Genomic DNA, 27,424 nt, shown 5'->3' on the forward strand with positions numbered 1-27,424 from the left:
TAATTAGTCAACATTGTGTGCTTATAATTTTAAAACTAAGTGCAACAGCGAGTTCATTTGAAGATTTTACAACAGATTATAGTTAGAAGAACAAATTTTAGAAGCCCTCAAGATCTTTTAATCATCAAAGCTCAAAAGGAAAACTTAATTTTTGATTAATTTTTTTAAGAATTTCTAATAGTGAACAAATAAAATCACGTAATTTTTCCAGAGACCATTGGTAAAGATGCTGGAATTCACTATTAATATATTATTCTTCTTTGCACACACACACACACACACACACACACACACACACACACACACACACACACACACACACAAAATTCCCTGGATGAAGTACAAAGAAAATAACTAATTGACATTGTGAACAATGGAGAGAAAATACGGAACAATAGAACAAAGAGAACAAAAAATGTTGTAACTTCTCCAGTTGCTTGGCACAACACAAGTCTGGGCGCTTGACCCGAAGAGGTGAAATATAAGCAACAGTCGCAGTTTGTGGCTCGTGGCTCGATGCCAGTTGTGTTCACCGATCGCCTCATTTACAGCAAAACTGCCATCGTCTGCGGTTCCCTATGTACCAGTTCCTTAATTTATATTACCTGTAGGTCTCTCTACCTAAATACATCATTCGGAGTGTAAGTTTCTTAATTGATATTTTGTCGTTTTAATTAAATTACTTTTGTGTTATTTATTTACTTTTGTGTTGAACTTATTTTATTAGTAATTTGTTGAAAAAGATTTTGTTGAAACGTTTGTTGCTAACTGTTATTTTTAACAGTGTTTTATTTAGTTCTTGTGGAGTATTTTAATAAAATATATTTTTTAAATCCTATTTTATTTTTGTTTTGTTTCATAAGACAAGACTGGATTTCACCACATTGTACTGATTTCTAATAAAAATATGGTAGCTCTTTATCAAAGGAATGTTTTGTTAAGACTCAGTGTACATTTAGTGTGAATATAATAATTCTAGATAATCCTACTCTGGAAGTTGTAACTAAGACGATGTTATTTTTAGTAATCTATTTGTATCAGCTGACCAATCACTCTCTTGACAGGTTCTTTCACACTGCAAAAACTATAATAACTTTTGTAATTTCTATATTTGTAATTGTGTCATCTAAGCATAAAATATTTTGGTTACTATAAAAAACTATTGTACTTTGTTCTTTATGTCCAAGTAATGAAATTTGGAGTATATATTATGCTATAATCAAATACTATTTTCTCCTCTGCAAATATTAAAATATTAGAAAAATTAAGTACTTTCATTAGAATTTTTCATAAATAGGATTATGAGCAATAAACTAATAAAGTTTTTTATGAGGGAACTAATTTTAATGTACTTTTCACTATAAATGTTTTAATGCTGGAATATAATTAAGAGTTACTTAAATAGTATTTTGAAAATAACTATATTTTACTTGTTCAGATAGAGATATACCAATTTAACATAAATTGTAGGAATAAGTTTATAAAAAGTTAATAATATTAATTTTATGACCTACTAGTTTGTACAGCCTATGAGCTGCATAATAAATCCAATTAATTTGGTCCAAATTGGAGACTTTTGCTTGAAATTCTACTATTTTAGTTGTGTGTTTTAAATTTTAATGACATTTGGGATTTTTAATATGGCATTCTAAACTACATTTGTTTATAACAAGAGTTGTATAAAACTTAGTGTTAATGTTAATTTATGCCTATGTCCTTATTGACAAATGTAGAACTTTGATTTGGAGTGCTCCTTAAACTCTCAAAGGGAGTCCAGAAAAGATAAGAGAGGGGGGAAGTAAAGATTTCATTTAGACTTGAACAGTTGAAGGTATTCATAGATCCTTTGGTGAAAATTTTTTAATTCTGGTAGGAATGTTATAAGGCCATGGACCTTTCTGAAAACATTCTAGCAGATTAGGACTTAGTGACTCGGAGATCTGCAAGTAATGAAGAATAGCCAGCAGAACATCTCTGGCTGGACTGTACAGCCAACTCAAAGTGCTGGTAAAAGTGGAATGGTAAAGCTGACCGCTTGGATGCAAGAAATTTGAATTTGAGTAATTGTTAGTATTACTTTAGTTCCTTGATAGTTGTACAATGATATAATGTGACAGGTGCGCTGGCTGTACAACAGTGAGCCTGTGTCAGGAAAGGACTTCCTGGTGTCAGTGAGTGGGTCCAGGCAGGTGTTGACTATTCCGGTGGTGTCCAAGGTGCTTGCGGGTGGCCAGATCACATGTGTAGCAGAGAACGATGCAGGAAAAGCCAGCTGCAATGCAACAATCACTGTTTCGGGTAAGTCTACTTTGTTGCTATAATTTTTATCTTTTAACTCCTTAACTGGTGGACATTATTTCTGTTTTAGCTGACAATTTTTGGTTATTTTAAGTGTTTTGTAAAACTATTATATCACTAATATTATATAATATTTTTAATGAAATCATCTATGAGAACAAACAGTACAAAGCTTACATGATTTTAAGTTCATGACAAATTCACTATTTTAATTCACACACACATACTCTTTATTAATTTATAAATTATCTTTTGGTGTTGAAAAAATGCTCTTATTCTTTTTGTATCACCATTTTTTTAAAAGCACAAAGGGGTTTTTTTTAAGATACCATGGAAGTTGACTATGGATAAGTGTTCCTTAATAAAACAGTGTTTAGGTACCTACTTATTTAGGTAATAATCTGCTATGACAGAATTTGGGGTTATCACATAATGTTATGTGTATTTCTTTGTTTTTGATGATGGAAGGATTGTGAAGAAAACAGGATTTTCAGGACATTCGTTCATTGATACAATACAATCAGTAACACTATGTTTCTAGATCTGCAATCTGATCTCTTCTTCAAGTAAATGACTAAGCTAATGCATGACTACAACCTAGGTCAAAGTATGCATAACATACCAGAGCGTTGTAACACACATAAATCAGGAACCACAACAGCCATGTTATGTGTCTATTCCATGCATGTCTATTCCATTCTACTAACTCTAAAACATCTACTCAACTACAGATTAAAGGTCTGCACTCATTGGCCAACCAAATAGAACTTGCAGATCTTGAAACATAGTGTTTCTGATTGTATTGTGTCACTGAACGATGGTGAATGTCTGGCAAAATAATGTTTATGTAGATCTGTTGTATAATCTGGCCTGATGTAACTGCCAGGAGGACTACTGATATAGAAAATATAGTTACTGTATAGTACTTTACACAGTAGCATTAAAAATGTTGTATTATGTAAATTCTGGCACTAATAAAAAATATATCAGATTTAAATTTAATTGACAAAAATGAGAAAACACCAAAAGATACAAAAATGATTCTTAACTCAAAGCAAAAGATTTAACATAGTTTCTTTTCAGTTAACTGGTTTACTCCATGTCAAAACATTATTAACACAATTACAGTCTTGAGATATTTCTGTAGACTAAATTTCCAATTTTAAATGACATCTCTTGACCGAAGATGATTTTCCAATATCAAGACCATAATATCTCAAGATTTTGGTTGTTTTAGGAATGCTTTGACATCATATGAACTGGAAATTGTTGAGAATACTGTCAAGGAAAAACAGGTACTCAAGATGACACATTAGTTTTATTCATTAGCCTATTGTTCTATATAATAATTAATTACACCAAATATTTTGTGTTTCATTCTGTGTTATTTATTTGTAGTGTATATACTGTTGCATATCATTTGTCTTCAGATTTTTAGCTGCATAGCATTACAATTACTTGGGTGTAGACAGTTTTATTATAAGAAAAATATTGTGAACAGTGAGAAGAATTAGTATAATATTTGTTATTAAAAGTTACCATTCATATGTATGGTTCAGTAATGCATATCTACCTATAAAAGTAATTGTAAATAAAAATTTTAATCGTATTATCAATGTTTTGAATTGGAAAAATTATACGATTGTCATGACAGTGGCCACATAAGTCTAAGAACTAATATATTTCAGTTAGGCGTATATGTCAGCATTACAAACTGATTTTAGTAAGTAATATTGATAGACATATACTTGGTTAAGTTTATATTAGGATTTCACATTATTTACAATTCTCACATTAAGTTTATACCAACTGTTAGTTCGTTTTAATCTATATCATTACTCTAAAGTAATAATGTTCTTTCTTTGGGGTATCCTGTGTTTGTGAAGTGTTAACTTAAAACCGACCTATAACTGTTGATAGATGCTCCTCCGGTAGATGACCTGCTATCGTCCATAGACCACTTGAATCTGTCGGAGACCTCTGTTTTTGAATTGAAGCGGGAAGTGTTCATGCAGTCTTCCAGCCACACCCAGTTTGGGGCTGGAGAGCCAGTTGTACAAGTCCATGGGATGGCCTCCAGGACCGAACAGACATCGCAGAAGATTGGGGATAAACCAGCTGTCCAGGTACTTGCTTCCGTAATGTCCACATTTTAAATCCTGCTGATGTCAAACAAATAGTATTTCAGACAACATTGATTGTAGGTACATATAATTTTAGCCAGAAAAAAGAGCTAGAAAATGAATAAGTTTGATGATGCTACAGGTTGAATCTCATAAGACAAGTGAGTACCACAATGTGGGAGGAGTGGAGCAGAAGTTTGACACCCAGAGCCAGAGTTCTAGTGTGGTGGAGCCAGGAGCCCTTGTACCTGCCAGAGTGGTCCCTCAGCGCAAACAGCTGCCACCACGCTTCATGTCTCCAGTCATGGGCAAGATAGTCGACCAAGGAGCAGACGTCACTCTCGAGTGTATTTTGGATGGTAGGAAATGTCTTGTTACTTGTTGTGTTTTATTTCTAAATATTTACTAAATATTGATCTTAGATAACCCTACTTACTTGACTAATTCATTTCACTTTTTACTTACTAACAGCTTCTTTTATATGCAAGTCTTAATACCTTTCCCTATTCTATGACAGTTCCTTTTACTCTTTCCCACTTTTCTGACGTATTATTTACATATCTTTCACATGTTTTGTAGTTTGTTATTGATCATCTTTGATCTATTATTGTTATTTTATTTATTTGTCCTAGTATTATGGTCTATTTAATTCTCTCCATGTGATCATACCAATTTAATCTGTATTTTCTATTTTATTTAACATCTGTTCCTTTTCTCTAGTAATTAATAATATACTTGTATGTACGAGAGAAGTGAACTGTCTTACCCCTTCACCTTTTTCTCTTAATAAGCTTGGATTATATTATTTATTTCTTTACTCTTCGCCCAATACCTTTACTTCTAACTCATAATAGTTTTGTATGGTAAGTTAAATAAACATAACAAGTTGTATGATTCAATGAATGTTTTGGTTAAATTAATGGATCAAAATAAACTATTTCTTCATTGCTAGAGGCTTAAAGAATTGCTTTTTCACTGATATTGTCTTGTATGATTCTATAATAAGTGTTAAAAAAATACTCAATACAAATTATTTATAGTTAGTAATTTAACTGCATTTAAACCTCGTAGTACTCTTGAACTTTCTATTGAAGTACAGTATTTTAAAAGTAAATGGAATTTATCTGATACTAAAATAAAGTAAAGTATATAGTCAGTTATAATATAGTGTATCAATTAAGTCCTTGGCCTAACCTCTTGTGCAGTGATAAGTAAAGTAGAAAATACAAAATACCTAAGACTTGCTGTGGTTTTGTGAAGGCTTCCCATCTCCTTCTATTTCATGGAAGAAGAATGGGAAGGAGTTACTGGAAGGAGACAAAGTGAGAATCAGCTGGGCTTTGAACAAAGCTCAGTGTCAGCTGATGGCAGTTACTGTGGAGGATGCTGGGAAGTACAGCTGTACAGCGGTGAACCCTGTCGGCACAGCCACTTGCACGGCAGACCTCGTGGTCAAGAGTATGTATTGGTTATTGCTAAACCATGTCGTTAGTAGAACGTTGTTATAAATGTATACAAGGTACGAAAGGAAAATGTTTGAATAGTAGCCAATTCAAAACAAAAAGTTAAGGGATGCAACAACCTCTTTCAATAAGTCTTCTGTACAACAACCTCTTTCCTTACTATTACACTCACTTTTAGTGTACTGTGTAATCCATCTAGAGGAGTTTAAATCAGATAAAAGGGCATTCTTTCATTTATAAAATATGAATAGAAATTAATAAAATTATTGTATTTTCCACACATCTGTAATTACATGAGTGCAGAAGTCATATTATGTACACATACCTTGTAAGATGTTGATGTTACAATATAGTTCATAAGAATCAATTTACTACTTCTTTTCAGTGGCCAACTGCATTAGTACTATCACATGTTAGATATGATTGGGACCTCCTACATTCACTACTGACGGTTGGCATGTTGTTGTGTACAGAGACAGTGTTCCCACCAGTGTTCGGAAGGAGACTGCAGGCAGACACAGTACCAGCAGGCAAGAGAGTGGTGCTGGAGGTGGAAGTAACTGGCACACCAGAACCTGACGTCACCTGGTACAAGGATAGCCACCAGATAGCTGCTTCATCATCAATGTTTCGTGTGTTAGCGCAGGGGAACTCTCATCGCCTCATCATAGAACATGGTTAGTTATCTGTATGTAACAATCATTGAGTAGGAGAGCTGGTGGCTGAGTGGTCGAAGGTATAGGTTTTTGGGTTTGACTTAGAGATAGGGCAAGTTTTAATCGTGTTTGTAACCGTAGCACTTTTTGTCAGTACTGTCAATTTGTACTCTACTTTTGAGTGTTTGAAAATTATTACGGAATGATCCTGTACACCAAAAATGTTGTATCTGAACCAATCTTGTGTATCAGTAGCAGTACTTAATATGATCCAAGGACAATAAGAGATTATGAGTTATATATCTGATTGCAGATACTCAAAGGTATATGATATTTAATGGACTAGTTACCCAACTTATACCATTTTCACCTTAATGAAGGAGTACTAAAATCATTCATTGTGTAAAAGTCTTGGTTGACTAAAATAATCACAGATGTTGAAGCTATATGACCAGGTTTGACTTAGAAACATTACTTCCTGTATTATAATAAATATCCGTAATTTTTGTGTGCAAATAAATATTAATTTACCTCACTTAGCATGGTATTTATATAAATATAAAATTTGTTGACTTGTTCTACATATATTGCAATTATATATAAATAGATTCTCAAAATTTTGATGGAATTTACAATCACTTACTATAGTAGATTTTTTGGTAAACATGTTAGTTAAATTAAAATTTAATTAATTGTTATATAATTTATAATTATTTCTATATTTCCTAAAATTATTTATTAAATAATGTTTGTCTAAGTCATTCATTTTGTCAGTAAAAATTATTTTTTCTGAACAAAATATTTATATTGTGCTTTAATTTTTATTTATGAATTGGTATTTGTTAATCCTTATGTCTAAAAATATGATTTACATTTTATTGTTGATTTACTTTGGTTGTATAAACTTTTAGCATCAATATTCAAAGTATTTAATGAAATGAAAGTTGAGTTGTGACTTTTAACGAACAAATTAAAAAGTTATACTTTTTAAATTAAAAATCTCTAGAACCAGTGCAGTGAACAGTGAGCAAGCCAAGTGACTAACAGTGACAGGTGGCAGATAGCAAAGTGTGCAGTACGGTCTGGTGACAAGACAAGTGGAGCAGAGTATAAATAGGGAGATGCATGTTGTACGGGCTGCGTATAAATAGTGAGTATTAATATCTATGTGGTGGGTTACAGCTGGGCTCTCCCACTCAGGGCGGTACGAGGTGCGAGCGGTCAACAGTGGGGGAGAGGCTCGTAGTGTGGCGGACTTGTTGATCCTGGAGCCCTCTGAGCCCAACTTGATCCAGCCGACGGTAAGCCTTCTCCTTGTCTTTTATTGTTTCAGAATCATCATTTAAAAATTACATTTTATAAATTCAACTAAGAAGTACTTTAATTCAAATATGGGACTTTAAAATAACTTTTTACATTATTTGTGTAATTTTAAATATTAATAGAAAGTCTAAAATTAATATTTAATAAATTAAAATATATTTGAATTTATAGAAGATATGTATTTAAAAACTACTATCAATTTGCATGTAAATAACTTATATTAATATTAAGTGTATTTGGCATTAATTATTATTTTTAAAGAACGTTAAAAAATAAATCAGTAACGTTAAACATCAAAACCGTCATCATAAAAATTTTTAAATTTGTTTATTTACACTTAAACTATGATTAGGTTTACATTTTAACAGAATTAATTTTGAAATTGTGTTGGAAAACCTCAAGTCAGGATAAACCCTATATAAGAGAGCTCACTAATTTACAATATAAATCTGAAACAGAATTTCAGACAAGAATAATTAATTAATATACAAAAGTAACTTTTACACTAATTTATTAGTCTTGTGTAAGATAGTGTTTATTGGTTTAGGGATATAGGAACTTAGGTTTATGTAATATGTATGTGCTGAATGTGAACTACCCTATACCAGATGGGATTCAGATAAGACAGGTTATTGGTAATTTTGTGCTATATCATTAAACAAAATTTTATACGAATGTGTTTAATGTATGTGCCATTGACTGTGGCTATTACTATATATGTTTATCTTTTGTGTTAAGTTAAATAGATGATTCTGCATAACAATATAAGACTAAAACATTTGAGTACCTTCTCTGCATTTCCTCAAAATATTGGTTTGCAATAAACCTGTTTACGCTTTTAAAAACAATTTTTACACTTTTAGGTTACAGGCTAAGCAGAACCTAAAGAAATAAATGGCGAAAAGAAACACAACTAGCTTATTGTAAGAAACACATTACATTTTATAATAGTTTTAACCAGCAGAAGAAAATTGTTAAGGTATGATTTTGAGGTGTAAAATGTAATTTTAGAGTGGAGCTTTGTGTGTATAACATAGTTGCAGATAAGAGTGTATATAGGCTAGTAGTGTATAAACACCCTAACTTTCTTTTTTATTTTAAATCATGACATAAGTGTTTTTAAATATTGAAACTATTCCTGTTAAAATTGATTGGATAAACATGTTTTAAGTATAACAACCTTCTAAATAGTTAGTAATTAAGCTTAAATTGAATTGCATTAATTTTAATTGAATATTTAAACATTTTTTTATAATCTTGTGAAAATGTTAATTTGATATTTACTCCTTGCTTTGGTTACTAGGGATTGGAAATGGATTTGCCAGTATCAACAGAATTTTCTTCTTCAAAGCGTTCCGTCACAGTTACAGAGTCATTCAAGAGTGACAAGAAGGTTTCATTACATGTTGAACATTCTTCAACACCTGTAGATTTACTTTTAGATCTACCAACTCTTAGAGTCAGACCTGAGGAAGTGCGATCTGATACATTTAGCGAACGATTTGAGAGTGTATCAAAGCAAGAGGAGATAAGACAGGCTGCTTTGAACGCAGTACCAATACCACCTTCTTCAGTTACATCTGTTGAAGCACTGCTGCAACCAGAAGAAACCATTGTTGAAGATTCATCTATTTCCAAGAGGAGTGCTTTAAGCTTTTTTCAAAACATTATCAAAGAAAATGAAGAGGATACGAAAGTTACAAAACCTGCTGAACCTATGAAGAAACCATTCATTCCAGAGCCTACACCTGCCATACAGCCGATTCTACCTCCTATAGGCTTTGGAAAACTGCCAGAGCCTATTTCCTATTCTAAAACAAGTTTTCAAGAGTCCTCACAACAGTTTGAGTCCATCTACACCAGTGATGGTTTTTTTCTACAGCCAGAACCTCCCCCGGAGATGGGCTACATCTCCAAGTCTCAAGTCGTTAAGGGGAAAGAAGAGATGGCAAATAGAGTTAAGAAATTAGAAGAGTCTCATAGAAATCTGTCTCAAGAACAGATTCCTTCTGGAGGTGTGAGAATTTTTCCTACCCCAACTCAAAAGGTTTCCACGGAATCAATATCCACGCAGACAAAAGCTTTCCCCACACAGAGTCAACATGTTGCATCTGAAACTATTTCTACACAAACGAGTTTTATTGAAGAACGTGTTGAACCTCCTAAACCAACACCAGTTCAAAGCAGCTCTGTTTTCGCTGAAAAGGTTGTTGAGAACTTGTATGTGTCTGGTCCTCCAAAAGAAACTCCGATTATTAAACCTAGTTTCAATGTAACAAAATTTGAACTTCCAAAACATTCTGAACCATTGCAACAACAAGTTACTTCTGAGTCTTTTGATAGTTTTGAATCAAGTAGTATCAAAACTAAAATACTGAATGGAGAAGATTATTCAATACCAAGATTTGAACCCTTGAGTCCAATTGTTAGGCCATCAGCAGATATCCAGCTCAGACCCCAGTCCCCGAGACCATCTGCTGAAGGTGTTCATATGGAGAAATTGTGGGCTTCTAAACAGAAAGAGGAATATGTTGAGTTCCCTCATGATTCTCCAAGCATAGACATTCAGCAACATCAAGAAGAAATCCAACATTTGAGTTCAGAGAAAACTACAATGTATCAAGAAATCAAACACAATGCATCTCCACTTCCACCAGGTGCAGGGAAACTATTAACTCCTAACCTAGATCATCAACGACCTTTGTCTGCTCTTGGAGAAAGGTCCAAATCACCCTCAGCTGAAGGTCTAGCCATGGATAAATTGTGGGCTCACAAAACATGCACTCAGAAGAAGGTGTGGCCACCACCCCAACAAAAAGAAGACAATTTGCCAATACCACCATGGACAAATAGAGCTAGTGAAACATTTACACCTGAAAAAGTTCAAAAGTCATCAGAAATATCAACACAAAAAGAAAGTTTTACTGAGAATAATATGAAGTATGAGTCTCAATCGTTTAGCAAAGTTGAGAGCTCATCTTTCCAGGCTTCTAATTTTTCTGAATCTGTTAAGACAGAAAGTGCTTTCAAAGAGGTAATTCCTACAAAACCAGTAAAACCTTACATTCCACCACCAATAGTCCAACCACCTCCTTCTGAGTCCAAAATCATATATGTTGCTGAGGCTCACGCTTCTCATTCAACCAATGTTCCTGTAGTTCAACCTCAGTTTTTGTCCTCAGAAACAAATTTCACGAGTTCTCAGACAATGGAAAGAACAGAAAAAGTAATGAGTGACTCGACTGTGATTGAAGAAAAAGTTCTCCGTCCATCTGAAGCATTAAAAGTATGGCCTCCAGTTCCAAAAGAGGAAAAACAGGTATTCCAGACAAGTTCACAGAAACAAGAGTTTCAAACTAGTTTCCAAAAACAAGAATCAAAAAAAGAGTTTTCCTCAACTATTGATTCAAACATGGTTTTGAATGATATACCTTTACAGCCTGGTCCACCTCCTGAGCTAGGTTATGCAGGGCCTCCTCGCAGGAAGCCATCATATGTGGAAACAATTGAACAAGATCTAGAGAAGAATATCGATAAAGTACCATCACGGCATCTAGCAGGTGCCGTGAGGATCATTCCTCCACCTCAGAAGAAAGAGAAGACTCTTAAATCAGAGTCCACAGCACAAAAGAAAACAACAATGATTGAAGAAACTGTACAAGAGAAAAAACCGTATGTTCCAGAAAGTATCAGTAAGCCTTTACCAAAATTGGAGCCTTTTCCATTTAAACCTGATCCACCTAAGGAAAAACCAGCAAAATGTCCTCCACCACCTCGACCAAGCAGATTTGTGAAAGGTTCCTTCACTGAAAGTGACTATGAAAGTGACTGTGATGCTGTCAGAATACCAATCAAATGGAACCCATGGCAGAGTGATTCAGAAGATTACGGTTACAGAAAAGTGAAACCACCATCAGCTTCTAGCCCTGTCAAAAGACCTCATTCGGCAACTGGACAAGTAATACCACCAACCCAATTTGAAACCCCTTCACCCCTCCAAGGTCCAGCTAGACCAGTAGACACACAATCGTCAGAAATTTCAAAGAGCTCCAAAAGTAAAATAACAAAGACAGAAGAAATTTATCAAAAATCTTTTGTAACAAAAGAGACAAAGTTCGTACAGAACAAAGCTCCAGTATTGAAACCAGGGTCTCCACCTCAGTTCATTGAGACTGCAGCTTCCACTCCTAAACACAAGCCAACAGCTGGTAAACCGGGGTCACCAAAGTCCAAGCAAAAGAGTGCACAACCGGAGAGTGGCTACATGGCTGACACAGATGAACCACCCCAGCAGCTTAGAATGGTAACAAAGATGGAGGAGTCTATGATTACAAAATCGGAACAATCAATGTCCTTCCAGCAATCAAGAACTTCATCTTCAAGTTCCACCAAGACTTTGGCCAAGAAGGTTTGACATGTTGTGTGCCTGGCAATGATTTCTCTGAAAGTGTGCTTGGCATGATATGTTTTTTATTGTGGTTTGTCTTTCACTAATATTTCATATAATAGAATTGCTTTTTGTCAAACTCAAAACGTATTAGTAAAATATGAGAACTGTGGTATCGTACTGATTATTACAGTATTTACTTTGTTTATATAATCCTTTGAGTCTAGATTTTTAAACACAACAGATAGCTTATACCAACTGAACTTACATATAATAAATAAAATGTAGCTTAGCTGTTAACAAATAATGAACAGTACCCATATTGCAATTTGTGTTTTTTATCTTAGAACAAACACAATGTAAATGTGGAATGAACTAATACCTATATTTTAAGTATGTGAAGAATGAATTGTATCTGTGTAGTAATCTAATAAATTCATCATTTTTATCTTATTTAAGTTGTACTAATAAGAAAAATTACTGGTACTGTATTGCGTTGTAATTTGTATAAAAATGTTTTGCTTTGTGTGTTGTAAATAACATGAAATTACTTTTTACTAACAATTCTGTTATTTCGTACCTAAGGACTGCAAGGACGTAGCCAGTGAGAGAGTTCAAGGGTCCGGACTCCCCCAAATTTTCATTTATTCAATTACTTTTTTATCAAACAATATTACACATGTACTGCTGAAAGATTGTTCTCAACAAAATAGGTCAAGAACTTTTTTAAGGAACAAAATGGAGCCTTACTCCACTACGGGAAAATATTAATTGTCTTAACCTCCCCCAAAATGTTTTCCTTGCTACGTTCTTGTAAGATTGTATATATTATTTTACATACACGATTTTCACAAGTGTGTACAATTTTTCAAATAGAATTGTTAGATGGTTATTCATGCTCAGGAAACCATCATATACATTATTTTAGATTCCAAAATCTTCTTTCCATCACCCATACTTGGGTTACTGAAAAACAATAAACCATAGCTGTCCGGTAGAAATAAAATAAATGACAAAGCAAGTTTTAAGAAAGTGAAAGAAACATTATTAAACAAAAGTAAATTTTAAAAATCAAACCAACTAGTGGTCTAAGATTAGATTTGATTTTGCCATAGTTGCCTGAAGGAAACTAGTGGCATTGTCAGGAGCAATTCTGACTGGTGCTAGTGTGTAACATACATTGTTGCTGGTCTTGTAAAGTTTAATATTTTGTACAAGTTTTCAAACGTTGTCACAATGCATAGTTTGTTGTTTTAGAAATGTGAAGTGAGATCTATTAAGAAGGACAAGGAGATTGATATTTTGGATTCCAATCTAATTGTTTTAAATTCCTCATAAGTCTGTATAGTAATAAAAAAAATAGTCTACTTGAAAGGTTTTATAAACAACAGATTTGAAACCCTCTCAAATAAATACTCAGTATAAATAAGACTAACACTGCTCTTCAAGTATATATTTGAAATAATTCTGTATTATTATAAACTCTTCATATATTTGAGCATACATAATTGGCATGTGCTATTTTCATTTTCAGTAAATTGTAAGGCCTTTTAACTTTTACTGAAAGTACATTGAAGGTTTTGTCAGTTGTAAAACTAGACAATTGTCAATTGAGTAATGTGAACAGGTGTGAAGTGTTTGGGTCTGAAGTGACTCATTCTCTCCGGAAATAGCAGCTATTGTCGAGGTTAAACAGTTTGGAAAACTAAGTGTCAGAGTGTTTAACAGTATAACTGTCACAGTGTAACTCTTGAGCTACTCAAAATACTTTTTGTTATATTGTTAATTAACTAAAAAAGACTTTTACATATGAAAATATTTATAATTTTTGTTTGCGAAAAAATCTGATTTGTTGTTTGCTTTTTTAATATACTTTAGTACTATCAAGTATTTCAAGATTTTTCTACGTAATATTTGTGTAAAATAAATAATACCCTAAACTACTGAGATTAGTTTGGTCCTTTTTTAAATCTGTAATGTCTCTCAATCTTAATTATTTATTATTACAAGTCAGTAAACAACTAAATCAGGAAATTTTATAAGCTGATCTTTGTATTCCGTTCAATACAAATTCTACATATTTAAAAATTTATCAATTTAGAGCTTTGTTTGAAATCCAATCCAACTGTTTATTTACTTATAATAATTTAATTGAAGTTCATTAATGTAATTAAAGTTTTTAAATGTACATTTTAAATACATTTTTTAGCAGGTAGGCTATTTATTAGAGATTTGCCTCCTTGTCTTTGTGAAAAAACATTGATATAAAACTTAAAATGGACAATCATAACTATGGTATTTAACCCTGAAATACTGGTATATGTCTATTTACTTGTGAATTACATGTTTACTAAGTAGATTTATCTCATTAAATAAGTATGTTTTTGTTTCTACAGGAGTCATCCAAAACTGAAGTCCATTCTTCCACCCAGAAGCCAACGGAGCCTCCTTTGGAGCCTTTCCCATTTAAGCCTGATGCACCCAGGCCAGTTAAGCGGCCCCTGGGTCCACCTCCTCCTTCTCCGTCCAAATTTGTCAAGGGAGAGTTCCGTGAGAGCGACTATGAGAGTGAATATGAGGGTAAAATCCGACCGATCTGGAGACCCATCGAGCCTGCTGATGACCTAAGCTTCCGACCTGTCCGGCCAGTTCTCACACCAGTCAGTGGAAAGTCACAGAACACAGGACGTATCCCCACACCTCCCACACAGTTTGATGAACCTCCCAGCTTTAGTGGCCCACCGAGGCCTAAGTTTGAGCCAATAGACAAGCCCAAATCTTCACCAAAAGTGAAAGAAACGGTTGTGGAAAAATCTAAATTAATTAGACCAACTCCAGTCCAGGCACAGGCTCCCTCACCTATTGAAACCATCTATGCGACCCCGGCTTCAAAACCTGTACCTGAATTTGTCCTTAAACCCGGCTCACCTCCTAAGATGGACTATGCCCCACCTCCAGGATACGTTGAGAAGTCTAACATTGTGAATTTCACAGAATCGACCGCCAGCTCGAAACGTGTTGTGAGTGTACAGCAGACAACCAGAGTGATGCAGTTTGGTAGCTCCACCCAAAGTCAAGTGCAACGGAAAGAGAATGTGCCTCCAAAAAAGTTTGTTCCAACGTTTTCGAAAGAAAGTGATTACGAGAGTGACGTTGATGGTGTAGTGAAGAGGACTCCTTACATAGACGCAGAGAAGAAAAGACTGAAGAGAGTAGAAGAAATGAAAAGGAGGTTTCTGGAGTCGGAACCTCCTCTGCAATTAGGAGAACCTCCGCAGTACGCGTACAGTCCTGACCCCTCCACTGTGGCATGTGAGCACCTGTCACTTTATATGTAATAGTTTAGAACTAAATATAGTTATTTTTAAGTAACAGGATAATTGAAAACTAATTCTTAAATATTAAAAAAATTAGGAAAACTTAATTTAGGAAAGTAGGTAAAAGAATTATGAACATTGCCATCTTTATGGGAAAAAACTTTAAACTTAACATGTCAAGACCTGGTATTTTATATCTTTTTCAAGTGTCAAACCTTTAAACATAAGAATTAAATATCTACTACAGTTAACACTTCGAGCTGCTGAACATGATAAAGTCAAACTTGACAACAGAAAAATTCCAAGCTGTAAATTTATCTTAAACTGAAACCCAAATCAAGAAAAGAAAAAAAAATTGTGCAACTATTGTGTTGTGGTGGAGGATCCATGATTTTTTCCCACATATCATTCTGTTTTCTCGATACACACTCAAGTAAGGTAGTCAGAATAGTAATGCAATAATTCTGATTCACTGTTTACTCCTCTGGTTCCCAATTAATGTGTGCAATCCCTTTTTTATAAAAAACATCATTGCCTTGAATTTTAATTGTATCATTTGTGCTTGTTTTCTTTAGAGAATTAGGGGTTTTCCAATGCATTGATTACGTTTAATATTGTAAATGAAAAACAAAAATTCATTGCAAGTAATAATGTTTTATAAGAAAATTGGATCTTTTTTAATGTTTTATAACAAATTGTTCTTAGTCATTCCTACTGGAACAATTTTTGAACGCACTTGTTCATGTTGAAACTTCCATGAAGAATGTGCTCACCATTTTCCTTCCTGATAACTTAGACATTACTCTGATAGTTAAACGACAATCTTGTCAAACAATGTTGCCCATTTCTTAAAATGTTAGCTTCACTTTTTACTGAGGATGGTCTGCCAGTGCATATGTCGTCACTCATGTCTTCATGGTCATATTTATATCTTTTAAACCACTTTAACCTTTGTGTTCATGATCAAAAATCACCATCTTACACTTGCAACATTAAACATGTTTCACTAGCAGATTTCATGCTCTTCTTTCTGGACACTCAACATTTTTCTGATGCAGAGAAAAAATTATAACAGCTTATATCTAGTGCAAAAAATGAAATGAGTTCTGGAGCTAGAGGAAACTCGAGCAGTGGGCGGAGGGGGCCACATGACTGGCCATATGATATTCAACCTTATTGCATTTGTTCTGTAGCTAAGGCAATTATAATCTGGTTTCTTTCTAGCCAAACTTTGTGAAACATGGTATAATACATTTAAAAGATGGCTACATTTTAGATCTCAATTACCACCAGTTTCAGGGTTAATGTTTTTTTTAAATGAACAATGTTTTATTTATAATCAATAATTCTTCACAAATATTGTGCTTTACAGATTCAGCTGCTTCAAAGCAGATGAATGAGATGACACAAACGTTCAGGGGAAAGACACAACAGTTTGTGTCTGATATTATGACAGACATCAAGAGTCAGCCAAAGCCTACTGCAGGGGGCAAGCCTGTCTTGAAACCTCCTGGAGACGAACCTCAGACCTACCGAGATGAGACTCGTCACAGTGAATTTGGTGAGGTTACAACATTTTACCAGATCTTTTGCCAAGTATGTATATATAAATACCAAACTTGAAAACCTTCCTAAAAAGTCATTTGAATAAAAAAAGAAAACTTAACATATTTAAAATTACTTCTGTGCTTTTAAAAATAATTTAGATGTTATTCTATAAAGGTTCAAGAATGAGTGAGTTACTGTTCTTGAAAAGCAAGTTGATAATTATTTAAGTTGACATAACTTTGCATGAAGTACTCTTCAGAATTATTTACATCAATCATTTCAAGATAGTTGTTAATTCACTTCTCAGCAAATCCAAAGTGAAGGAAACAGAATTTTTCCTAACATTTCTCATTGATCAGTGATATAATAGGCAAATTGTAAGTTTCCAGAAAAATCCTGCACAATTCTTCCATTGTCAAAAATAAACTTCAAACAAAAAATGCAAAGTGTAAGTGTATAAAAAAAGTTGCAACAACAATTAATGTAATTGTTTTTTGTTAAATTTTAAAAGAAACGAGGTAAGGTATAATTAAATACCTTACAAACTTACATTGTAACATTTCTAGGAGAGTATTCCATTGATTATAACAAGTAAAGAACTTTCATATTAGTAGCCTAACTTCCAAAAGTGTTTACTATAATTAATTACGAAATATAAACCACCTAACACTTTTAATGGTGTATACCAGTGGTTCCCAACCTTTTGTGTTTGGCGACCCACTTCCAAATGTTTTTTTACATTCGCGACCCATACCTCACCCGTGATTTTATATATACATATGTATATTATGTATATATAACATGAACATAAAATATACATGATTTATATTTATATACGTGTATAGAAAAAAAAATTAAAATGTAAATAAATATGTACACAGCTTAGTATTGAAAACATAGAAAGAGTTTATTGGTTATTCAAGATTACAAATAATTTTTCTATAATACTAGTGTGACTTCTGGCATTGTTTTGACTGAACAAGTAATTCAATGTTACGATTAAAATTAGATATTTTGAGGCGTAAATCACTTTCAACGTCCACCAGTCTGTTTCTATACTTATTATTGATGTGAACCAAGGTTGAAAAGGCACGCTCACAAAGATATGTTGTCGAAAAAACCATTAGGAATCTCATTGAAGATTTTGACATCTTGGGAGTGGGATACTCGGAGAAAAAGGCAAAATTGGGAACACTGGAAGTAAGAAGAGCAAGAAGGAAGCTAAGAATTGAAAAAGAACAAAAAGACAAGGAAAGAGAAGGTGTTTTGCTGCTGGTTAGATATGCTAAATTAAAATTTTAAACAATTTTAATGTAAATATTAGTGTTAAAAAAACTTTGACAGCGATTTTCCGAAACCTGTGTTTTACATTACCGTCTAACTTAAAAACTGTTTGTGCTACAGCTACAAAGTTTTTACGAGTTACTCAAGACACATATAGCTGCAATGTGAACTACAATCATAAGAGTGAGTAACGACATTTTATTGTGTACTGAGCTTCCACCCTCCCAGAAATACGTGGCGTTGGCCGCGGACGCGGATGCGTGTCTGGTAGTTTGACGGGATTCGAGACCGTCGCGGCATACGCGGACGTTCATACTATGGATGGACGGACGCGACGCCACGGCAGTGTGGCATGGCCTTACGAGTGACAGTCACGCCGCGACCCACCTTAAATCCGCCCGCGACCCACTAGTGGGTCGCGACCCACCGTTCGGGAAACGCTGGTGTATACAATAAAAGTGTTATAGGTGGTTTACAATTCTTAAATATGGAACTTTAAATTTTTGTATCTGCATTTAAACTATACTGAACAAATTTACTTATAATTTAAATTTTATGAAGCAATTTTAGATTGTATTTTTATAATTTTATAAAACATTATTCTGTTACATTATTGTTTTAAGGAATAATCATAATGGCAGCCTGTATTAAAATACAATAAAAAAAAATTTAAAACTCTACCATTCTAAGAATGTTAGAAAGGGATACTTCAGTTAAAATCATATTGTGGTTTGTGTCATTACCCATGGTCTAAAATATTATTTCATTTTCCTTTGGTTTAGTAGCTTCATGTATATTAAAATTGTACTTATTTCTATATGTAGAGATTTATGAGCTTTTGAATAGAAAAATTAATATGTGAAGCAAAACGTTAATTGGCATTTTAGTTATATCACAATTTTCAACCGGAACAGTTTCAATTCTTTTAGGTTATTTGTTGTGAACTTGAAAATGAAATATGATCTGCGCATCATCTCAATGTATATAAAGATTTGTGTTAATCATTGTGTCATAAATTCTGTTTTAAACCTTTGTGCTCAAAAGGCCAGCAGCATTGGCTACACCAAGGTTGCAGACAGCTTGCGTTAGTTTTGCCGTAGTTTGTCCTCGCAACTCGTATGGCCAATACAGATGGCTGCACTACTTTCATTGACAGCTCGGCGGCCATATTTGTTGTTTGCCTCCACAGACTGGAATTATTTTTCAATTCCTCCGCATTATTTGCATAGTAAATTAAATGTTTAAGGAAAAAATGAAAAATAATCAAATTGATTTTTAATGAAACTTTCTAATACAAAAATAAACGTACATTTTGGAAATTGTTAACAAAGATATATAAATAAAATGTTATAAAGTAGGCCTTTACAGTTATTTTATACTCAGACATGAACTATTTTACATTTCCTCAGTTTTTACATTTTTCACGGAATAAAACTTTTAAAAATAAATTCCTATGTGTAGTCAAGGATAGTTAGCATGTGTCGTCTATTAAAATTAGTCAATGATTAGAAAAGAATTATAGGCTACTTTAAAACTTACTGCTTTACTTAAAAATTACTTTAAAATAAAGCTGCTGCTCGATAGGTTTCAGAACTCACCATTCATTATAAAATTTAAAAATATTAAAAAAAAACTGCTATGTTTAGTTGCCAGTGGTGCTCGCCTTACGAGCTATGGACCTACTATATCTTGGTCAGTATAGCTGGACATACGAGCTGAGATAACATTACAGCGAAAATTAATCCGCGCTTCCAACAAAATGGCGGCGACCAGTAGAGCTAGAAATATGAGCTCCAAGGACAAATTATAAATACTGCCTTTGAGTGCATAGCTTTAAGCTCAGTATTAGAATACATCTGTGAAGAAAATATTTAAGAAATGGTGGTCTAAAAATCAGTTTAAAACTAGAATGATATTATTTTATAGTCAATTGTGGAATTGTCAGGTACAAAACACATAGATCCGGACACGGGCTTGATCTACTTCAAATATGATTTCGGTTACGAGTTTGGTATTGTGCTGCCGGGAGAGCAGAAACCAGGAGCACCCAAGAAAGTGGTTACCGGTCCATCAAAGAAGGAGGAAGGCGCCATTGACTTTCCTGTCATCCACGAGACCTCACAGAAGAACACAAAGAAACTTAGTAAAGTGAAGACGGTGAAGTGGGAACCTACTTCGGAGAGCGAGATGTCAGAGATTGAAAGTGAGAGGATACAAAGAGGAGTTCCTCAGCCTCAGTTCAGCTTCCGCACTCCAAGTCCCCACTCTCTCTCCCCCAGCGTACAGTCCTTGTCCCCCTACCCTACCTTGGGGCACGATCACACAGGTGCGATATGTGTCTTCTTGTCCTCGCTTCATTCAGCTTGCTCTTGCCCTGAGACTGTCTTCATTAGTTATTAACACATTTTCTACTGCCGAATAGCTTCTATTATGTTCCATAACTTATATATAATAAATATAATTGAATAAGTAAAAAATGCATCTTTTCATCTTCTGCAGTCTTATTAACTCTTGTCATTCATTATGTTTCATAATAGTACATTTTAATGTTTGTCCATTCATTCTTTAAGGCTTTTTATTTTCTCATTAACTAACATAACTATGTTAAAAATGCATAAAAAGACAATGTGATTCTTTCATAAAATACTAAATACTCCATTTTGTAGCACTTTGTGTTTCAGCTCAGAGTATTTAATACTGAAATAAGGGTGGTTTAATAAGTCTTCGCCAAGTCAGAGAGATAGGATTACTGTTCGGTATTGAGGTTAATTTCAGGTAATATTATGGCACTGACAGTAATAATATAGTAAAGAGAGCAGTGGTGAAAAAATATATTTTAGAGGAACTGAGACAGTTTTCAAACTTTAGATTATTACTCTGTTCTTAGCCTTCATTTAAATCATGCAAGCTGGGTAGTTTCCAAAAAACTAAAACTATAAATAAAAAAAATTGTGATGTGTTCCAAAGATAGTTTTTAGTTGTTTAGTAGGATCTACAGGACATCACCATCTTTGAGTGAAACTAAAATTCACAACAAAATACTGAAACAATATTACAGTCCAAACAAGGGATGTGTGCACTGAAACAATGACTGATCTCCAAAAAGGTTATGGGGACATGCGTTGAAGAAGAATATTCAAAGAATAATCCTTTTAGGCTAGTTTGAAAAGTACACACATATCAGTACATGTTTATAGTTTGTATTTGTATTGAAATAAATGAATAAAGAGTCCACAAATGGACAACAAAAGTACTTTTCCATCAAAGAGTAGGTCAGCTTATTTCACTGACAGTGTGGATGCACAATACTAAACCTCCTTTTCCACTAATTCAGTACATTTATGTTGTATGTTATTATTAGCTGTAACAATGGAAATGTGTATGCTCTTCAACAAATAATGCTTTCGCATGATTAAGACGTGTTCTGTTATTTTTCTAGTTTGACTTTATCATTTTTGTTTTTAATATATTCAATATTATGTAATGTATATTGAAATACTCACTGAATTTCTTCTTACCTACTAGGAACCTAGTTTTGTTGTTTTATATATTTGAAATAATATTTTGAAGTCCTTTTTCAACAAAATATAATGTAGACAAATAAATGAGCTATCTCGCTGATATGCACTCATAGAGTGACCTGTTGGGAACTCAGATGTTGAGTATGGTAACATGTAAATCAGTTTACTAATAATCAATTGATGTTGTGTTTCTGCACATAGTGTCTCCAGGCAGTCCGTGGTTGAGTGCGGAGGGACCTCAGATAGTCAGAGCTGTTTCGCCTGGGGACCAACCCAAGAAAGCCCCTCTGTTCATCACGGTAAGACTCTCATATCTGATGGTCATACTTTCTTTACTACAATAAAAGTCTAAAAGTACAGTTTTATATCTTTTTATTGTTTCAGTTTAACACATATACTTTGCCAGATGTATAATAGATACTGATATACACCTCTAGCTTTAATATTTAAAAAAAAAATCAACCCTTATAAGTTTAAAATAGACTGAGATGCTGTACTACTCTGTAATTTTGAGCAGATGACTAATATTGAAATCTTTTTATAATAATATTCCTTTTTTATAATAGCCTAAAAATTTCAAACTCAGGTCATAGTGTAGTTACATGGTTTACAAGATTTCTCATATCATATTGTTACTGTATTAAGTATAAAATACAACTGTGCCAAAAGAATATTTAGTAAAATTAAAATCCATTTGAGTAACATTTATGCCATGATAGTGGTTCACGTGAATTTTGAGAGAAGTCATTGACTACAGAATATAAATAATCTTGTAGAATCTAGTTTAGTCATTCTAACAACACAAGGTATCATCATTGTTCCAGCCATTGCGAGACATTGCCTGTGTGAGTGGCCAGCCTGCCAGGTTTGAGTGTATCGTGTTGGCAGAACCGGCTCCCAGTATAGTCTGGTCCAAAGATGGCACTGTGCTGCAGCCCTCTCCCGATCATCAGATAGAATACCGCAACGGAGTCTGCCGTCTAGTGCTTCCATTGGCCCGATCATGTAACTAGCCTGCCTTTTCTGTTAGGTTTAGTGTTGGTATACACATTAACTATCTAGGTTTTGTTTCTGAAACAGCAAAAAATTACTAAGGAAATAGAAAAAATAAATCATATTAATTGATAGTTACTGAAATGTATTACTTCTAAAACGTATTGGAGGATTGGTTCCAAATTAATTGATTTTTATCTGATAATGTATCTCCATTGCAATTCCTTCACACAAACTTTTTGGCTGAAGTGGAGAGTGATTTTATAAAGCAAATCTTGAGTCACCCAAATTAATAGTATTCATACCTGTGCTTGGTTATTTTTGTATTGATATTAGCCAGAAACAATTTTAACTAATTAGTAATCCTAATGACTGAATTAAATCCTCATTACTATTTGATATTCAGTAAAGATTGTTTGAACTATGCCAAACTATTGTGTTAAGTGCCAAGTTGAGATAATGAGCGTGACTCAACATTTGGCAAAGATAACCTATTTGCTAGTCTGTGTAAACAATGCCTCACCTTGAATGAAGTTGAATACCAAGTTATATTGGTAATACAATTTATTATTATTTTATAACTTACTAATATTATAGGTAGTTAAACTACATTATTTGTTTATTTTCGTTTAAAACAGTACTCCTTTCAACATAGAAAAACTGTGTATTTTAATTTTTTGAAGCCTTTTTCTTCTTATTTCATAAAGTTTTATGTTATTTCACATAGAAATTCTTCTTGCCAAATTTCATCCTTATTTTCCAATCATCTTATAGATTTCTAATTCTTGTACAGTTTTTTTTCTTTTCCCTACTTACATATGTCATCTAATTAATTCCATGATATGCAGCATTTGACTTTTTAAATGAGATTTTCCTCTCTCCTTTGAAGGGTTGTAGGCTTATTCTGTACATTCTTTACAAACTTTTGATCTATGATGGGAACTTGACAGAGTAAGGGGGGTTGTCAATACAGCATGAGGTGGACATTGGATATCAAAAGCGCTCTGTACACAAACAGACCTATTCTACCTGATACCTGACACAAAGCTTGATGTCTTAGACTGTGTAGTGCTGGCTCATCCAATCTCTCTTACCATCTCTACCTGTACCATCTGAGCTTTCCTATAAATAAGATCAGTCAGAAGGATGTTATTCTTCTTCTCTTGACACAGGAACAGGTAAGGTGCAGTTAACATTGCAATTCAAACAATTTGGCAAAGGAAGTTCACTTCTTCAAAAGTTCTGAAAATCCACAGCATTAAGTCAACATATCAGAGTTTCAGTCTGGTCTTGTGTTGTCTGGCACCTCAAATGTAAAAGTTAATACTATTAACTGTGCCAAGCACTCTTAGAAGTAATCCAGTAGTTCTTTTTAAATATCTGAAAAGATTCCTGTATACATTAGCTTCTTAAGATACAAATCCATATAGGGCTGATAAAAACATCCTGGTTTCCAGCATCTCACTGATGTTGTCTTGGGAGACATGTTTCACAGGTTGTTTATTCCTCTTTCCTGTCAGAAATGATAGTTGCCTGTTGTAATTAATTTCTCATAGATACCAAATGTTTAATGTTAAATTCTTTTAGTCCCACCTGTGTTTATTTTCAATATTACCAACAGAGACTTTTCAGCTCTCTTCCTCTTTTTTTAACATACCAATCTTCTGTTTCCTTGTTTAGGAAATCGTATTTAAAGTTTTGAAGCCCTTGTAACATTTTCTATTGTGGTGAAACCTTTGGTGAAATAGCACCAGATTATTTTTTGCTCATGTATTTCTTTATCATATTATCATATTTGCTTACAACATTTTTTTGGGTACTTTGGGATTATACCGACCACACCAGTATGAAGAACACAAAAATAGAAATTTATAGAAACAAACATGATAGAACGAAAAAACAACTCTTCAATTACAAAATTACAAACTTACAAGCATTTCCAGGTATTGTGATCGGTATTGTTGTCGCTGTTATCTTATCTTTCTCGAGAATCCTGATTACGGCAGGCCGCGCGGCATCACGTGATTTGCACGGTACATAATTACCTTTCCATTACAATTCAATTTATATTTCTGATTAGCCCCTCTAGAATTTGATATTTTACTGATAGGTATTATCTCGAGGGATGTTTTTCTTTCGTCGACATCAGCGCGGGGCAGCACCGAAGGTGCTGCCGAAGCCCGCGCTGATGGCCGGAGGCACTCGCATTTTGGGTGGCGGAATGTGATCAAGAATAAAAACAAGTTTTGAGTGTTTTTTAAATAAAGAGTTTAGTTTGGTAAATGTTTGTTTTTGTTGAATTTTTGTGTTTGGAGAAATGTAGAGGTAAAACACGGAAGTACAACAAAGCGATGCACCAGCTGAACGGGCGGCGAGACTCTGCAATCACGTTATCTACTAGACGCTCGACTTTGACCTCTGTCTGAGGATGGGGAGGGGTTTGCGATAAGACAATTCCTGTTTTATATTGACGAAATATTGTTCTACGCTAATCTAGTAATCAGTAGAAACGAAATGTGAAATAACGATTCATGTCTGGGTGTGGTCGGTATAATCCCAAAGTACCTTTTTTTGTTACTGATATTTCTTCATACTCTGCATTGAAATTAATGGGAAAAGGTTGATTTCCCTTACATTTTAAATCCGACAAGCAGGCCTTCATGTGAGTCTTATTCAGCTGGTTTTTGTGTTTTTCCATTTGAGCCTTTGAAATAGTTTGATATTTTTCCTAAAATCTCTTGTGGTGGTTGTCCATGTAAACCATGGCTCATGTTTATTGACAATCTAAATTGATTATTGTAATGACTAATAAAACATAGATTAACAAGACTTTTGATCCTAAGGGAACCTATCCTGATAATTCATGTTTGCAGTTGACGCAGGCCACTACACCTGTCAGGCCAGCAACCCTCTCGGTACCAATCTGACCTCGGCCAGTCTCCAGGTCCCAGGTGAGAGGCGATCTCTTTACCAGTGAACGGCCAGACTTCGGGTCTAACTGTCCTTCCTTGCTTCCTTCCGGTTCTGTCGCTAGCAAGCGGTGGTGGGTCACATAACCAGGATACTTGACATATTTCAGTTGTACAGCATATAGAAAGCATTTTAACACTACAAAGGCTAGCTAATGGTGTAAACAGTTTTATAAAAACGCTATAGGACGAAATTTTACAGCTTTTTCAAGTTTGAGGAAGATAATTTTATATTTCTTTTCCCTCACTGTTGATTTGTGAATTAAAGGTATTGTTATAAATGTATTGTATTTTTAACATGTCAGTCAGTTTAAAACTTATAATTTGACAAACAATACCAGTTGTTATTCTATTCTAAAAACAGTGCCTAATGTGTAAATTTCACATACAAGATGCTTTTTAAACTCCATTTTATAAATGTACAACTTGAGTTCATTGCAAAGTTGCTGAGGCTTTTTTGTAAACTGTATTTACATGAATTTACAAAATAACAATGGTTTATTTTGAGTATTAATTTTATTGTTAGGTTATTGTTAAATGTCTATGTAATTTTTTATGGACGAATGTTACTGTATGTTTTACTGGAATGGATGCTTTGATGAAGAAATAAACTTATTCTGCTGGTCTAGTCTTTTCTTTAGACATCTTCTGGGTACTAATATTTTATTCGTAAACCACGAGAGAATATATTTATAGAACCTTACTTAAAAATTTTAACCTCAAAGAAAATTAAGTGATAATACAATAAGTATATTTTAAAATAACGTAATTTCTTGTGGTTTATGAAACCTCTAACAATATACGAGGGCTGTTTTTTAAGTAAGGGCCGTTTGTAAATAAACAACAATTATTTTTTTCAAAATACATTTATTTTCAGAATCTGCATACTTTTCTTTATTTTTCTACATAGTTGCCTTGTTTGTTAAGGCACTTATCATATCTTAAAACTAAGTTTTGAAATCCCTCTTCAAAGAAATCTGCCGCCTGCTCTGACAACCAGGAGTTCACGGCCGTCTTGACTTCTTCGTCGTCATTGTAGCGCTTCCCGCCAAGATGATTTTTCAAGTAACGAAAAAGGTGGAAATCGCTCGGAGCAAGGTCGGGGCTGTACGGCGGATGATTCAAAACTTCCCAGCCAAAAGAGTCGATCATTTCCTGTGTCCGAGCAGCGGTGTGAGGCCTTGCATTGTCGTGGAGGAGCAGAATTCCCTTTGTCAGCATGCCGCGTCTTTTGTTCTGAATGGCGCGTCGGAGACTGGCCAGGGTTGCGCAGTAGGCTTCTGAGTTAATCGTCATTCCTCGCGGCATAAAGACCACTAGCAAAACACCGCGCCTGTCCCAGAACACAGTTGCCATAACTTTGCGCCGCGACAGCGTTTGCTTGGCTTTGACTTTGACTGGAGATGTTGTGTGCCGCCATTCCATGGACTGTTGCTTTGATTCAGGAGTGATATGGGATACCCATGTTTCATCTCCTGTGACAATTCGACTCAACATGTCGTCTCCTTCCTCGTCGTAGCGGGTCAAGAAAGTCAAAGAACT

The 27,424-nt window shown here is 34.1% G+C and overlaps 1 protein-coding gene across 1 annotated transcript in view; it reads left to right on the top strand.

Annotated features, from left to right (window-relative positions):
* Positions 1–26,506, top strand: part of LOC124368266 (titin-like) — a 246,264-nt gene extending 219,758 nt beyond the window's left edge. Inside the window, exons 42-54 of the mRNA XM_046825567.1 lie at positions 2,118–2,298; positions 4,219–4,424; positions 4,564–4,780; positions 5,682–5,879; positions 6,358–6,561; positions 7,723–7,841; positions 9,167–12,271; positions 14,647–15,562; positions 16,940–17,128; positions 20,345–20,725; positions 22,122–22,219; positions 22,745–22,925; positions 25,787–26,506. Coding sequence (XP_046681523.1) covers positions 2,118–2,298; positions 4,219–4,424; positions 4,564–4,780; positions 5,682–5,879; positions 6,358–6,561; positions 7,723–7,841; positions 9,167–12,271; positions 14,647–15,562; positions 16,940–17,128; positions 20,345–20,725; positions 22,122–22,219; positions 22,745–22,925; positions 25,787–25,890 — 6,099 coding nt within the window. The 3' untranslated portion in view covers positions 25,891–26,506. The remainder of the gene's footprint in view (positions 1–2,117; positions 2,299–4,218; positions 4,425–4,563; positions 4,781–5,681; positions 5,880–6,357; positions 6,562–7,722; positions 7,842–9,166; positions 12,272–14,646; positions 15,563–16,939; positions 17,129–20,344; positions 20,726–22,121; positions 22,220–22,744; positions 22,926–25,786) is intronic.
* Positions 26,507–27,424: the final 918 nt, after the last annotated feature.

Source organism: Homalodisca vitripennis, chromosome 1 (assembly GCF_021130785.1).
Source record: "Homalodisca vitripennis isolate AUS2020 chromosome 1, UT_GWSS_2.1, whole genome shotgun sequence".
NCBI classification, from domain to species: domain Eukaryota; kingdom Metazoa; phylum Arthropoda; class Insecta; order Hemiptera; family Cicadellidae; genus Homalodisca; species Homalodisca vitripennis.